This window comes from Lissotriton helveticus, chromosome 10, assembly GCF_964261635.1.
Source record: "Lissotriton helveticus chromosome 10, aLisHel1.1, whole genome shotgun sequence".
Classification (NCBI taxonomy): Eukaryota; Metazoa; Chordata; class Amphibia; order Caudata; family Salamandridae; genus Lissotriton; species Lissotriton helveticus.
The window spans coordinates 767,491,003-767,507,866 of NC_136071.1; the positions used below are offsets into that span (position 1 = coordinate 767,491,003).

The 16,864-nt window shown below is 45.1% G+C and overlaps 1 protein-coding gene across 1 annotated transcript in view; it reads left to right on the plus strand.

Annotated features, from left to right (window-relative positions):
- Nucleotides 1-16,864, plus strand: part of CUL2 (cullin 2) — a 517,464-nt gene that overhangs the window by 377,145 nt on the left and 123,455 nt on the right. The window contains exons 15-16 of the mRNA XM_078663320.1: nucleotides 13,056-13,208; nucleotides 13,687-13,764. Coding sequence (XP_078519446.1) covers nucleotides 13,056-13,208; nucleotides 13,687-13,764 — 231 coding nt within the window. The remainder of the gene's footprint in view (nucleotides 1-13,055; nucleotides 13,209-13,686; nucleotides 13,765-16,864) is intronic.

The following is a 16,864-nucleotide window of genomic DNA, read 5'->3' on the forward strand; positions in this document are numbered from 1 at the left end:
GCCAGTCGACATTACGACTCCTCCGCTGGCGCCGACCCCGAGGGTGTCGCCCACGACACCATCCCCAGCCCCGGTCCGGGTCTGGCGTCGGACCGGCCCGACAAGTGAGCACTTCACCTACGACCCGGCTTCATAATTTTTCCCTGACTTTCAGAAGATGGATGACGAGGGGGACTGGGAGGGGTCTGAGGACCCTCTGGCACTGCAGTGCCAGTTGAGCCAGGACTGGGCAGACGAGCTAGGAGAGGCCAGTGGTCTGGACACTTCGCCCGACACTGGATTTGTCTCTTCCTCCTTCCGTGGCTACGAAGGAGGGGGCTGCTTACAGCGTGGTGTTGAACAGGGCGGCTAAGGCCTTGGCTCTTGAGCTCCCTGTCAATGCTATGAGGACTAACCTCCTCACTGAGGTGCTCAAACCGCAGGCAAGCTCTTCAGAGCCTCTGCTGCCGTTCAACGAGGCGCTCACCGACGTTCTGTTGGGCACCTGGTCCCTGTGGATCGGAACGTGGCTCGACGCCACCGCCCGGCTATGGGCGACCCTAGCTTCCTGTGCGTTCACCCCACCCCCGAGAGCCTGGTGATCCAGGCCTCTACATTCCAGACCGCATTCCCGACCGCTCCTCCGGATCGGGAATCCAAAAGGTACGATCAGTTTGGGAAGAAACTGTTCTCCTCCTTGAGTTTTGGGCTGCGGTCTGTCAACACTGCCTACCTTTTGGGCCGTTACACCCACTCTCTGTGGGATACGGTTGCGGTGGTGCTGCCACAGTGCCCGGAGGAGGCCCGGGCAAAGCTCGCCCAAGCCCTTGCGGAAGGGCGGGATGCAGCACGCTATTCCATGCAGTGTGGACTCGACACAACGGTCTCGCTGGGTAGGGCGATTGCAACGCCGGTGGAGGTTCGCCGCCACGCCTGGCTGAGGTCTGCCAACTTTTCGGGGGATGTCCAGGCCCCCCTCATGGACATGCCCTTTGATGGCAGTCGCCTCTTTGGCGACAAGGCGGATAGTGCGCTGGAGCATTTCAAGGACTCAAGGGCTACGGCCAAGTCCTTGGGCCTAGGCCAATGCCAGCAAACTGCCGCTTTTCGCTCCTCAACCCGGTCGCGGACGTGGTTACCAAGGACACCGGCAGCGTCAGTCAACCCCCCCGCCCCCCCCCCCAAGATCAGCCTCTAAGCCTTCCTAGTCTGGCATTTCAGGACCATTTGTCACCAGTTGGGGGCAGGGTCCGCCATCACCTCCCCCACTGGCGTACCATCACGTCGGAAAGGTGGGTGCTGCAATTCGTCCAAAGGGGCTACTCCCTCCCCTTCGAGGCGACCCCTCCAGCCATGCCACGGTAGTACCACCGTATTTCGGGGGATCACTTGCAACTTCTGCAGGAGGAAGTTACGGCCCTCTTGGCCAAGGGGGCCATTGAGTGCGTTCCTGGGCCAGAAGTAGGACATGGTTGCTATTCCCACTACTTTCTGGTACCCAAGAAGGGCAAAGGAGGCCTACGCCGTATCTTGGACCTACGAAGGGTCAACGGCTTCCTCCGGAAGGAGAAGTTCAAGATGCTGACTTTGGCTCAGGTCCTAGCTGCCCTGGACCCAGAAGACTGGATGGTAGCGTTGGACTTGCAGGACGCGTATTTCCACATCCCCGTCCTGCCGGGCCACCGGCGTTACCTGCGGTTCACGGTACGCCACGAGCACTTTCAGTTTACCGTGCTCCCCTTCGGCCTTACCAGCACCCCACGGGTGTTCACGAAAGTGATGGCGGTGGTCGCAGCTCATCTGCGCATATTAGGGGTTTCAGTCTTCCCCTATCTCGACGATTGGTTGGAGAAGGCGGGCTCACCCGAGACAGTCGTCTCCCACCTCCAGATTACGGCCGACCTCCTGCACTCGCTGGGGTTCTCCATCAACGTGCCGAAGTCACACCTGTGCCTCTCCCAGAAGCTCCTTTTCATCGGAGCGGTTCGGGTTTATCCCCCCCGAACAGCGGGTTCGGGATATTCAGGCTCTGATTCTGATCTTTCAGCATTTATCCCGGGTCTCGGTCAGGTTGACGCTGCAGCTCCTGGGGCTGATGGCCTCCTGCATCCTTCTGGTGCATCACGCCTGGTGGCGGATGCGGGCTCTGCAGTGGGACCTGAAGTTTCAGTGGGCACAGCATCAGGGCGACCTGTCTGACTACGTCCTGATCTCGGAGGGCACTGCGAGCCAATTGCAATGGTGGCTCACGAACCGCGATTGGGTCAGCGGCAGATCTCTCTCCCTTCCCCAACCGGAGCACGTAGTGGTGACAGATGCGTCCCTCCTAGGATGGGGGGCCACATGGGAGAGAGAGAGAGATCAGAGTCCTCTGGTCTCCGGCGGAGTCCCGGCTCCATATCAACCTTCTGGAGCTGCGGGTGATCCGTCTTCCCCTAAAGGCATTCCTTCCCTCTGTCCGGGGAAGTGCAGTGCAGGTGTTAACGGACAACACCACTGCCATGTGGTACTGCAACAAACAAGGCAGGGTGGGGTCGTGGACCCTTTGTCAGGAGGCTCTGTACCTCTGGACATGGCTGGAACACCAGGGCGTCACCCTGGTGGTTCAACACCTGGCAGGTTCCCTGAACGCCTGGGCGGACGAACTCAGCTGCAGGTGCATGATGGATCACGAATGGCGTTTACACTCGGACGTGGCGCAAGGTCTCTTTAGTCATAGTCATAGTCATAGTCTCTTGTATAGTGCACAAATCACAAAAGTCTCAAGGCGCTTTCAGCAGTGGGGAGAGCCTTGGTATTCTATTCGCCACCAAAGAGAACGCGCAGTGTCATCAGTTCTGCGCGTTGGAATTTCCAAGGCAGCACTTGCTCGGAGACGCTATTCGTCGCGAGTGGAGCTGCGATCTGTTGTACGCCTTTCTGCCTATACCACTTCTGCCCAGAGTCCTGAAGAAGATCAGACAAGACTGGGCCCAAGTCATCCTTGTGGCTCCAGACTGGGCACGAAGATACTGGTATCCCGCGCCACTCAGCATGTCACTCCAACCCCCAATTCGTCTGCCTCTTCAGGAGGACCTTCTGTCGCAGCAGCAGGGGACGGTCCTCCACCCGAACCTGTCCAGTCTCCACCTACATGCGTGGAAATTGAGCGCGACAGTTGAGGCCATTTGACTTGCCTCCTGAAGTCTGTGATGTGATTCTGGCAGCCAGGCGTCCCTCCACAAAAACGGTATACGCCTGCAAGTGGAACAAATTTGTGGCATGGTGCATAGCAAAGGCTGTGGATCCACTCTCTGCCCCCCTTTCAGAGGTTCTCCTCTTCCTTCTGTCTCTTCCCAGCAGGGCTCTGCTCTGCGCACTATCAAGGGCTACCTCTCGGACGTTCTCAGCCTTCTTAAGGCTTCCTGATCACCTTCTCTTTTCAAGTCCCCTGTTGTAAATAGATTCTTGAAAGGCATCACACACATGTTACCTCCTGTTCCCTTCGTGATGCCTCAGTGGGACTTGAACCTTGTTCTGACTTTTTCTATGTACACTCCCTTTGAGCCACTTCATAACTGTCCTCTTCGTCTTCTGACTCTTAAAACTGCATTTCTGGTTGCGATCACCTCTGCCAGGACAGTGAGTGAGCTCTCGGCTCTATGTTCAAAACCTCCTTTCCTCTCTGTCCATCCGGGCAAAGTTGTTCTGAGGACTCGTCCTTCTTTCCTGCCCAAGGTAGTCACAGCCTTTCACATTGGGCAGTCCATCACCTTGCCCACCTTCTTTCCGCCTCCGCATCCTTCGAAGGAGGAAGAGAGGCTCCACCACAGTTCCGGGTGGACGACCAGCTATTTGTTGGTTACGTGGGCGCTAAGGAGGGACGGGTGGTGCACAAGCAGACAATCTCTCAGTGGGCCATCTTGTGCATCAAGGTTTGCTACTCCTTGGCGAAAAAGGAGCCTCCTGTTGGGCTGCGCGCCCATTCAACTCGGGCCACAGCGGCTACTACTGCCCTGGGTCGGGAAGTCCCTTTGCAGGACATCTGTCAGACATCTATGTGGGCATCGCTGCACACGTTTGCTAGGCACTACTGCCTGGTCAGCTAAGTCCAGAGAGATGGCTTTTTCGGCCGTTCTGTTCTCCAGAACTTTCTGGTGTGATCTTGGTTCGCAGACCCACCACCGGGGTTGGTATTGCTGGGGTATCTATTCTAAGGTAAGGAATCTAACACTAACTTGTTTCTTTCAGATGCACAAATTACTTACCTTCGGTAACGATATATCTGTAAGAAACATTAGTTAGTGTTAGATTCCTTACCGCCCCACCCATCCTCACCGTTCTGCGAACCGATATCTAGGGTTAAGGACGTCCTTTTTAGGGTCCTAGTTTCATGGCACCAGTGTCGGTTTCTATCATGGCTCTGTGTTACTGGCGCGGAAAGCTATGTACAGAACTGACGTCAGAGCACTAGGGTGACGTCTAAGTACTCCGACGACATCATCCCGGCGATCACGACGCCAACGACAGCCGCGGAGCCGCAGACGATGCCTAGCGACGCGCAGGGGTACTTCTGACGAAAACTTTCCGGATCCAGTCTGACGCCTGGGGATATTCTAAGGTAAGGAATCTAACACTAACTAATGTTTCTTACAGATATATCATTACAGAAGATAAGTAACTTGTGCTTCAAGACCACTGATTCCTCGCCTGGTATGTCAAGACCACCTCCACACCTCTGAAATCTCCAGGATGTGTCTCGGTGGGACACACCCAAGGTTCAGCCCAATCATCCACCGGACCGCTTCTTATAGACACCACCTCCACTGCTCGGTTCGTGTAGTCCGGCATTAGCCATGTCGCCGGGTCACTGCCATGAGGTTGTGGTTTCCCCGTCCAGTGAACCTCACGGCCAGAGCCCCGTTGGTCACAGTCGCTGCTGCATCTCCTCTGGCATTATTAAATCGGACCTCGATTGACTGCCACCTTGGGGACCAGTGTTGATTGCCAGTTTGTTGCCGCTTGATCCCAGTCTGGGCACGCGGACAGCAGGGCATCAGTCACGGCTCCCAGACATCAGGCTGTGATTGAGGTGGGGATCAGCCCCCATTGTTTTTTTACATTTTTTACATTTTTTTTGCATAGTTCAGTCCCTGGGCTTTATGTTTTAGTAGAAGGGAGCAGAGGGATTGACGTATGACAGGGAAAGGTCAGTGCATTTCAGACCAGAGTTTGCTTTAGAAAGAGGCTTATAGAAACTTGGTACGAGGGAAGAGGGTTCTACAGTGGCGATAGGGTGGATGAATTAGAATAGATGGGGTTAAAGTAATTACCTGAACTGAAGTTTATCAGCTTATCAAATATTAGCCAAGAAAAAAGCTTTCATCCGTTTCTCTTGGCGATACTTGTGGGCAGTTAAGTCTGTGATGAGGTTCGGTTCAGGATTCATCACACAGTCATTGTACTCCTCTCTAACTGCCAGGGTCATCTGTTTGGATCATTGTATCCTGATATTCAAATCAGTCTTGGTACAAGGCAGTGATGTCGGATATCCCTGCTTTTATGTACTCTCTATTTGGATCGAAACTTTCGGGTATTCAAATCTTCTGCTTCCATTCCATTCTTGAGGTTGCATAATTGGAATGTCATGCTCTTGTCTGATGCAGATTATATTGTAATCTTAACATCATCTCCCAATAAGGCTCTCCCAGCCATTGAGGATGTTGCTGCAGTATTTGGGCAGGTCTCTGGATTTAAATTGAACACGGAAAAAACAGAAATTGTTGTTAAAGTTCTTTAAAAAATTAATGATGTTTGATATGTCACATCGGCCAGATACCTTAGCGTCCACATTTCCTTTTACATGGAAGCCATCATTACCCTAAATTATGAAGCACTATATACAGACTATCTCTCCATATTTAGTAAATAGGATAGATTACGCCTCTGTCTATTTGGTAGATGTAACATTATTAAAATGGTTATCTTGCTGCGATATTTCTATCTGTTCAGGTCTATTCCCTTGTACCTATATGAGTTACTTCAAAAGGTTGAAAGTAGCAGTCAGAAATTTGAATGGCAATTCGAAAAACCTCGATGTGCCTTAAGATATCTACAATTTCCTCGCAGGTAGGGCGGGCTTGCACTCTCATCTCTCTGGCACTATTTTATATCTGCATTCATCTTAAGGCTCTCTGCAGTTGTGGAGGTAGGGCTAGGGGACCTGGCTGAGCTATTCCCAAAGTATCAGATCTTTCCACAGATAAAAGGTCTGATTGATACTGTCTATTTCAAATACACAAGGTTTAAGACTCTTTGGGTGTATCATATGGTTTGGCAGAGTAATCGTTCTATTTGCCATATACCATTGTTGCATCAATTCACATCTTTCGAGAATAATCCTAATCTACCACCTTTTTTCCAGGATAGCTTTTGAAGTGTTGGCGTGGCTCTAAAATGGTGACCCTTGGTCAGCTCTATAGAAACGAGGTTCTTTTGACATTTCAGGAGACAAGCAACAAATATCGACTCCCTAAAATAGGTCCCTTTTCCTATCTACAAATAAGATCCTTTTTATCACGCCTTACTTCTAATTAAATCAGTATGGCTAATCTTGAGATTCTGCAAAGATTTATTGAGGTGCCTAGATGCAGCTATATGCTTATTTTTTATTCAGTATTGATGAGCCAGAAGAATATGGACAATAAGTTTTATGTCCTGTCTGCTAGCTGGTCCTGCAACGTACCTATCCGTGTCTCTGTTGCTGACATAAGGCATACCAATTTGCTCACTCAGAATAACACAGAAGCTAACAATCCATTTCGTTAACACTTTTTTATAATTTATACAACACACCTAACAAGTTGCATAAATAGGGATTAAGGGATTCATCGGATTGTTTTTGTTACAGTAAACTTGGGGATGATAGCGTACATAATCTTTGCGACTTGCGATCTCATTGTTCAGTACTGGCATTAAGTTTTCAAATTGATCAATCAATTCTTCAAGACAGATGCAAGATTTGATCCCAAGACTGTTCTGTTGGGTCATGGATGACGTTGCGGGAGTCGTCTTTTTTGCTATAATAATTGCCAGACTGGCGATTGCTCAGGCACGACTTCAGAAGGAGGCTCCAGCTCCTCTGTCATGGTGGCAGGAGTTTGTTTTACTTTGTGGGTTGGTATTGGCGATTATTCAAAATCGCCCGAAGTAAGTTTAATATATATATTTTTTTTAAGTCTCGTACCGGCCAGACAGGAACTCTGGGATCTCACACCGGGTTACGCTTTGGTATAAGGAAGGGATATGACCAATTTGCACTGTCAATAATTCTGTCTCTGTGGTCATTCTGTTTTTAAATTTAACCTTCATAGGTATGCTGATGCAATATTTGTGATGTATTCATAAAGGTATTTGTTCTGTATTTAGTCTTTCACTATTTATATTATGTCTGTATCTGCTTTATAGATATATCTTTTCAATTAAAAGTATTTTTTTTTAAAACTGTTTTCAACTTTGAAGTTCTCCATCTTTGGAAATATATCAATAAATTACTTGACCCAACTTTTTCGCTAATATCTCCCCAATCGTTAAACTGATATGCACCAAATAAAAAAAAAAAAACAGATCATATTGGTCTCTGTGCGAATCATCTCTTTGGTGTTGGGTCGTGCAGTGTTAGTTTCTGTAGCTTGGACTTAACCTTCCATTTGAAAGTGAAATTGGAATTTTACGTTGTTAACTACGTCAAGAATTTTATCCTTGATCAATCTGCATGAAACGTTAAAGAATTGAATTGTACCAATTTGTGAGTGTGTCTATTTTTTTTAAGATGCTGCAATGTTTTCCACGATTCCTTAAACTGGGCTAAATCTATAAGAAATCCCTAAATGTGTTTCTTATGCGAAGTTTAACATAACTCTCACTGTCCTTAATGTTTCATTAACACACAGATTCACGTAGTGTAATATGCTATTTATCACTATCGTTCACTAAAGGGAAAGGCTATGATTCTTCATAGCCACAGTGATTCCTCCCTTCCTCAAATAAGTAATAAATGCTGTATTACACTCAACAGATCTTCCTAAATGGTATTTGAAGCCAAGAACAGATATATTTGATAGGACCAGAAAACAAGGTGAGGTACAGAAGGGTCAATCTAGCCTGTAGTAAGGTTAAATCATTCGTAAAAGCACAAATGTTATCTCACTTAATCGTCATATTTTAAACCAACGTAAATGGTACCTCAGTGGAGATGCAATTGATAAAACCCCTGCGGACGTGTATCTTAGTGTCAAGGTAGACTCAAGGGCTATGTTCGCACCCCAAAGGGAGGCGATTAATAAAAAAGCACAGGTTCTCAACTGCGCCTTTACAACATTAGTAAAATCCATCCGGTGCACAGTCTTCAGCCACTGGCCGCAGTAATTAAGGCTATACTGATACCTGCACTATCATATGGAGTAAAAATAATGATGGGTGCAGAGGTCAGCCTCCTTGACCAAATCGTGATAAGATTCTAGAAACTAATCTTCCAGTTACCGAGATCTGCATTGCCCGCCCAAGTTCGACTGGAGTCCTCACTGATAAAGCTGTCTCTTGCAGACCTGTGGCATTCGTTAAATGCTGCTACAAACTGCTGTCAGCCGCCGGGGGTTCACTGGCTAATTTAGCCTGGTCTGAAATCAACTTTCAAAGGGTGAACGGTGAATATAAAAAGTACCTCGAAAGAAGCAGCGAAAAGCTTGAGTTGGATGATTTATGAAAGAGAATTTATAAATGAATGAAAGAGAATTTATAAAGCGCAAACTAAGCTCATGGGCATCAAGGCGCTCTGAAACAGACGGGCCTGCAGGCACAACCAGCATGCATACTCAGGTTTACTTTACAGAGAACAACCAGGTCTTAAGGATCTTACGGAAGATTGAGTGAGCTTGCTGGCCCGAGAGGGAAATGGGGAGAGCGTTCCACGCCTTTGCCGCCGCAAGTGAAAAAGCTTTTCCCTCCATCTCGTCTTTTTAAATCTAGGGACCACAAGCAAATTTTTCTTGGCTGACCTGAGATTCCTAGCAGGGGCGTACCTGTGGAAAATATTCTTTATACCCACCGGGCCTTGTCCATAGAAAGCATTATGGGTAAGGCAAAGAGTCTTAAACAGGACTCTACGGTCCACTGGAAGCCAGTGCAATGAATGTTGTCCAACACCATGGTAAGAGCCGTCTCCATGCTGTGCACCCGCCTGAAACCATGTTGGGAACCATCCAGGATATTGTGGTCCCTCCAGTAAACACTCAGATTTGAGTTCAGATGGGATTCAAGAATTTTTGCAGGGAGAGGCAGCAAGGAGATAGGGCGAATTTCTTTTAGATTTTGTGGATCTAGGGAGGGTTTCTTAAGGATGGGCCTAACCACCACAGTCTTCCAGGTTACAGGGTAATGGCCCGAAGAGATAACTAAATTCAGAACCATCATAAGATGCGGGATCAAAGCCTCTTTAGCTATTTTTACAACTTTTAGGGTACAGGGGTCCAAGGGTGAACCGGACTTAATGCCTTCAAGCAAAAGGTTTACCGATATGGGTGATAACATTGGAAAGACGCAAAAGCTTGCCAAATTAACGCTGTTGGAAGATCTGTTCAGGCAACCTTTAGTGGGGACATCCAAAACCAGATTGGCATTGAGAAGCTTAAGTTGATCATAGATATCAGAAATTTTGGAGAAGAAAAAGGAGGATAAACGATCACATAGCTCCTGTGACGGTTCTACTTTATCCGAGACTATCGGAGCCACTAAGGAGTTAAAGATTTTAAAGAGCTCCTTAGCGGAAGTAATGGCCCCAGTGATCTTTGAGTAGTGTTTTTCATTTTCCTCCATTATGGCTGCTTTATATGCCTTCAGGCATTTCTTATGGGATTCCCTGACAGAAGGTGCCAGGTCCTTCCGCCAGAGTCTTTCCACCCTTCTGCACTCTTGTCTCATATTTCGGAGACGGTCGGAGAACCAAGGAGCAGAAGGCGTTTTTCTGGCCGAGTAGCACATTTTTAAGGGGGCGAGAGAGTCCATCACCGCAGTGATTTTATTAGAAAGATACTCTGCCGCCGTGTCTACATTATGAGGGACTGGTTGCTGGAAATCCACAAAAGCAGTCATGCCTATCCGGGTAAGGTTTAGTTTTTCGACCGTTTTCAGCCATGTGCTGTGAGTAGTGACAAGGGAAATAGCCCTAAGAGCAAAAGGGACTGCGAGGTGGTGGGACCAAGAGAGGGGAAGGGGCTCGCCCACTAGTAATCGATCATCATTTGAAAAGAGCCCGTCAAGGGTATGGCCCGCAGCATGAGTAGGGGTGTTCCCTAATTGAGTGAAGCCATAGCCCTTCATACATTCTAACAGAATGTGGGTATCATGATTTGCGTGATTTTCTAAATGGAAATTAAAATCGCCAAGAAGCGTGAGGTTCGTACGCTCAAGATGAGGTTCGAGGAGCTTACTAAAATTATCACTAAACAAGGGCCTGGAGGCCTATAACACAAAGAGAAGCTCTCGGTGGGAGTAAAGTTTATGGAAAAATATAAATCCTGATAGGGATCGGGGGCTGAGGTCAGAGGTTCTGATCTACAGGTCAAAGTGTCCTTGACCAGAATACCTAGGCCTCCCCCCCTGTCGTACCTCCCTATCCAGTCTGATAAGGGAATACCCCGATGGGATAGCCTCTACCAGTTTGGTACCCGAAGAGTCGGAAGCCCAGCTTTCGGTGAGGAAAACCCAGTCAGGGGCATGTTGGAGTACAAAATCCTTAAATGCAATATTATTCTTGATCAGAGACATGGAATTAAGGAGGAATCCCTGCAACGACCTTTGCTGTTGCGTATGGTGGACTTTAACCAACTGAGATTGAGAGCGGATTTCGTCCACTCCCTGTGAGCCAAGGCCACACCAGCTACATGAGAAAGGCGCTTTGTTAAACAGAGTGTCTTCTTTCAGGATATGAGCGCACTGCGACAAATGTCTTATGCCAATATCCAGTAAGTCCCCCCTTGAGTACCTTGGTGTAGGCCGAGGTTCTTGTGGAAAAGGGGCAGCATCCCCGGCCCCCGGCGCGGACTTGGCGCAGACGGGCTTGCCTTTGGTGCGCCTTCGGCGCGTCCGCTGCGCGGAACCCGAGGCATGCTGCTAATTAGAGGGGAAGTGGATGTACACCAGAGCGCTAACCGCCCAGTCTCCGCCCCTCGACCAGCCGGCCGACCAGCAAATGACGCCGCCTGTGCACCCTCCACAACAATTGGTAGAAACCGCGGTGAACCGGGGTGCGTGGCGCAAGATAATCCCCCCAGAGACAGGTGAGCAGAGACAGCGAAATAGGAGGAGTAGCGTAATTGAAAATTAAAAAAATTCACCAAGAGGACAGTACAATTGAAAAAGTTAAAAACACAGCAGCAAAGATATTTTAAAAACAAATGAAGGGGCCCAAAGGGACCCCGCGAAGTCAAAGTAGGTAGAGCGGAGGTACCTGCAGCGTCTATGGAACCTCAATACATACAACCACGTTTCCAGAAGCGCAGCAAACAAATCCATTAAATTGCAAAGTTGGCTGGACGACAAAGGTCACATGGGTGGCTGGTGCTGAAATCCTACGACGCCCAAAGAAAGCTCCCCCGCCTGTATGCCATATACCCCCTGAAAATCAAACTTTAATTATTGACACTGAGAGTTGGTGATATTCCAACTCTAAACTTTTTACCAAAGTGGAGGGAAGAAGGTGAAAGGGGAGGATCAGACATGCTGTTTGTCATCAGGCAGGTGAAACTTTGCAGTATGTTTTCTGCATTTGCACCGCTCTAAGCCATCAGCAAAGAAGTATGTTGAAAACATAATTCAATGCATCAGGTCCTGTAAATGAGCAGTAATTGAGTAATTAGATCCAAGGAATACAATGTTTAACATTATATCGGTACAATTCTTAGACATCTTTAAATCCCTTTCCAAAGTGGACTCCCAAAGCCAGCCGGGGGTTAAGGTGGACGGTTAAGGGCCTTGTTAAGAATCCTTGAAACTCGTCCATATCATGGCAGGCTGCTAGGGACAACCTATACATGTTGGCTCCCTATCCTGCCAGGTTGGTTATTAGCCCGAGTCTAGTGAAACAGCTCCCATGATCAAATATTAGCACTGCTGCACTTTTTTCATAGTTTTGCACACTGTTCAGGCTTTGCCATTTTTATATTAGTGCATTGCCTAAACGAGATGCTAGATAGAATCGGAGCCAATCCGCTTTCACTTTCTGGCTAGTGATTAAACAAGAAAGAAGACTCGCACTGTTGTACTTTACGAGATATTTTGCACACACTGGTACAATCAGTTACTAGCTGAATTTCACCCATGAACCATGAGTCTACATGATTGTTTTTTCTCCTCCTAATTTTATTTACCTATTGTGATTTCAACTGTATATTTTAATAATGTTTATGGTTTTTTATTGCCTAATAAACAAATATTACTACTACCCTGTTCTAGAGTTAAATCATTATATTCGACCTTTGCACTGTAATAAATAAGTGAATGTGCGTTCTTTTTGTCTTAATGGGTGGAATTCTTTCACTGGCATAGCATATTTGTTTCTTTTACATACTTGTGTGCAAGTGTGTAAGATTAATTACGGCAAATATTAACAAACTAGTTTTGATTGATTTGTCTAAATAACCCCCTTTTCATTTGCATAGTGGACAAAGTGAGTGAGATGTTGTCACTATAACACTTTACACCAGAGCAGTTGATGTACTACTTTGATAGACTGTCCTTAAAAGTACACTCTACACTAGAAAAATGTAGGAGATGAACATTTTTAAATAATAAAAATGTCTAGCTGTTTTTACTTATTACTCAAAGAAAGTTTTGCCTGACAATTGTTACTATTTCACGGCGATAGAGCACGCTAGAGAGCTGAAGTCTCCGAGGCACTATTTAATTTTTTACCGAATGATTGAAAAAGTGGGTCGATAATTGTGTTTTTAAAATGACCACATTGAATTGTGCTCTCTGTTATATTTTTTACTGCATGACATAAGCAAACTCTTACAACCTCATGTTAAATTTATTCACAGCAAGCATGTGGCTACGAATTCACAAGCAAGCTCCATCGAATGTATACCGACATGAGTGTTAGCACTGACCTCAATAATAAATTTAACACCTTCATGAAGAAACAGGACACTACGATAGATCTGGGAATTAGTTTCCAAATATATGTCTTACAGGTAATAAGAGACGTATTTTAATTGCTGATCGATTTTAATTTCTCATGCACTACTTGAACAAAAGAAGAAAGGAGGTTTGAACAGAAGGTATCGTATTAGAAATGTGGCTTTTTCAAAATGTAACTTCTGTTTAATACCCGTTTGGTTGTCAGATCTGATTTTCATAGTCTGCAGTAGAGGATTTTTTTTAACCTTAGAACAGTCAGTCTTGGTGTTGTTTGATACGTAGCCAAAATAAATAACTGTTACATCACTTGTCAAAAATACTTAACACTGCCTGATTCATTCAGAATACCTGATCACAGACGTGTAAAACCATCACATTTTTCGTAGAAATGTCCTGTAAATGTAGAAATGTGAGAATGTGTGTTGTGAGGGGTCATGAATTATCTTCACTGACGGGCGTTTTTTGATCAAACCTGTCTTGTTTATTCTTTCACTTGTCTGAAATGTTAACTTAATATTTTCTTATCTTTAGGCGGGTGCTTGGCCATTAACCCAAGCCCCTTCATCTACGTTTGCAATCCCTCAGGAACTGGAAAAGAGTGTACAGATGGTAGGTTGGCAGAAGGCTTCTAATACATTTACTAATACACGGTTTACCCATAAAACATGAAAAGTGCTCTACAGGTAGTTAGTTTTATTGTTAAATTAACTTCTCCACATAGAGTATAATATTGCACAAAAGTGTATTAATGAATGGACAGAAGTAATACATGGCCACAATGCTTCCAAACCCTACAAGTAAGACTTACATTTAGGAGCGAGACGGTTTATTTTGGCCTGCCTGTAATGTCTTAGACTGAGAATCCTACTTAGTTTTTTACATCAATAATAGCCACCAGAATGTACATTTTTCTGCCTGAAGGTTTTTTCCCCTTCAATACTTTACAGGTGGAGTATGTTCATATTCAAACATTAGCAGGTTTTATTTTTCATTTCCTAGGAGTCCTGCAAGTTTCCAGTGTTCCTCTGACCATATATTATGTTGGTGGCATGTATATGACGTCCTACAGTGATCTCTTAGATACTACATTTTTCAGTAAGATGTAAAGCAGAGCAGCTCACAGGAAACATAATTTATGTTTATGTTTAATTGAATGTAGCTCTACTGTGAGCTAAAAGTCCCCTTTTCTTTTTAGTTGTGTAAAGTGCTTTCTATCAAGAACTGATTTTTAAAATAATTTTCTAGTTCTAATAGAATATGAAAACAATGTTCTTTAAATTAAGAGTATCACCAGCCCTTTTTTCATAATCCATGCCCTCTTTGCCTTCCTGTTTTCTAAATGAGGAAGACTGGGTAACCACAGAGTTGACTAATTTGATATTCCACCACGATAAGGACTAAAACAGTTATTCAGGCTTTGCAGGGATCCAGAAATGTGGCAACTTTTCCCATGCTTGCTTTAACAGTAATTCACCTTCAGCCTTGGCCTGGAAACAGTTGTACCATGCCAGCTGACATCTGCCATGTATGCTGCTAGTACAGACTCACTCTCTCACAAACACTAGCTTAGCTCTGTGAAACTTTCCTGGATTTTCCACTTACCTATTACCTCGCAACAACAGGGTGCCCACTGATAGTCTCCAGAAGGACCCTCAATCTGATCCTATTGTAAGACACCCCTTGGCAAGCAGGAAACCAAAACATAACCTGACTCATGCTTTCTAGACCATCCTATAGTTTGCCACAACTCTCTTCCAGTGTCATTGCGTCCTATGAGCTTTTTTTAGGTTTATTACTTAGCTGAGTCCTCATGGTCCCAGCTCTTGGGAGCTTACTGATCTCCCAAGAGTTCATCTGCACTTTTAAAACAGCAAACGATCCGTAAGGTCCACCTATTTCAACAAAACAAAAAACAAGTCTTGCTTGAGTGACTCCTGCTGCCTTATCATCCGTTCATCATGTACTGGGGCTACGTGAAAGCGGAGTATAAACTTGCAGGCTCTTGGTATACTATAATGACATTCACACTAAAAGTAAATACTAGAACCAAACCAAAGGGCTAGGAATTCAGCATTTGTGAATGTAACTGCTGCATTAAAAAGTTTTTAGGTATTTATTTATTTTTGGTATGTCTTGCCTTCCACAACTGCCAACACTTAAACAGTTTAAGAATGTAAAACACTGTATAGCGTGGATGGGCTGTAGGACCCAATGAGCAAAGACGGGGCAGGGATGTGAAAGCATGGGCAGTAGCGGAGGAGGTCAGGCTACGTGGGTGTAGAGTAGATGAACATGCTGAGGAAGACCTGGCAACACAGAGGGAGGCCATAGTGGAGTTTGAGGCTGCGGTGGGAGAGCAGATTCCAATGGACTCGGGCTCTGAATAGGGGGGGTGTACCTCGGCCGGGCGAGGAACCCAAGACTAAAAATGTAGGACTCTGCAACACTACCTTTACAGAACACGCAACCTGTATAACAAGGACCTTTAAAGGATTGGAATACTTCAGTCGACTACTCTGAGAGTGGACGGGGTGGCTACAAAGTTTGGTTAACATTTATAAACGTTGTCCAGTATAGCACTGTAAATGTATCTCAACAACTGTAACAATGAAAAATAAACACATTCTTAAAAAAAAAAAAAAGAATGTCAAACACTTTAAAAATGTATTCAGCCTTTAGCAGACATTTGCTTAGTCAAATTTTTATCAAATCTAAAGCCATCTGTAACTGACTGTCATTTATAATAAACATACATCTGAAATTTTATTTGCGCTTTTGTCCACTTAAGAAAAGTAAATTGTACTTCTATCAGGTCTTGCGAAGAAGAGGAACATAGAGTCGAACTACGATTCACTTCAGAAATAATTTTTCTCTTGTTTCCATGTTGCAGTTTATTAGAACCCCTCCCTTTTGGAAATGTTGATGAAAATAAATCTTAAATTGGACTGTAAATAGAACTAAAACAATGATAAGAATTTATGGAGAAACACTTAGCAACTCGTATAGGGATGTAGCGCCACAATTTCAGAGTTATGTAACTCTGTTGTTATTTAGCTTGTGGCTCTGCATACATTTTGAAATTGTTGCTGTTTTACTTCCTATGTAAAGTTCCCCTTGGGCAAGTTAACTTTCGTACAGATACTTACAAATATTCACAGACCACAATAGACAGGGCACATACGTAGCAACCAAGGAGGCAATGCAACAAACCTAAATCAAGTAAATATACTTCACAATTTATTTAAAACAAGTGCAAAAAACCAATATGGTTAGTATCAAATCATTTCACAATGCATTACAATTACATATAATATAAAGTATACAGTATACAATATAAAGGGACAGACACAGAAGGAAAAGTAGGTTCCTATTGGTAAACAAGGAGATGCACGAAAATGATGAGATCAATTCAGCTTTGTGTCAGAATTGCAATCTCTCAAAGCTTAAAGTATTTGTCCTTTCTTTTTGAGCATCAACGCGTTTCGGTGAACATCTATAATATAGCCACTTTCTTCAGGAAAACATTTAACCATCCCATAAATCTGCAATTAAAAAACATAATTTTTTCACAATCGGCACACATTTACATATCGTATCGTACATTATCTTGTTACAAAGCCTCAGTATTACTACATATTCCCTTAAGACACATACACAGTACCACTTGTTGGATTAAACAGTTCTGATTATAAACACTTCTGATTACATG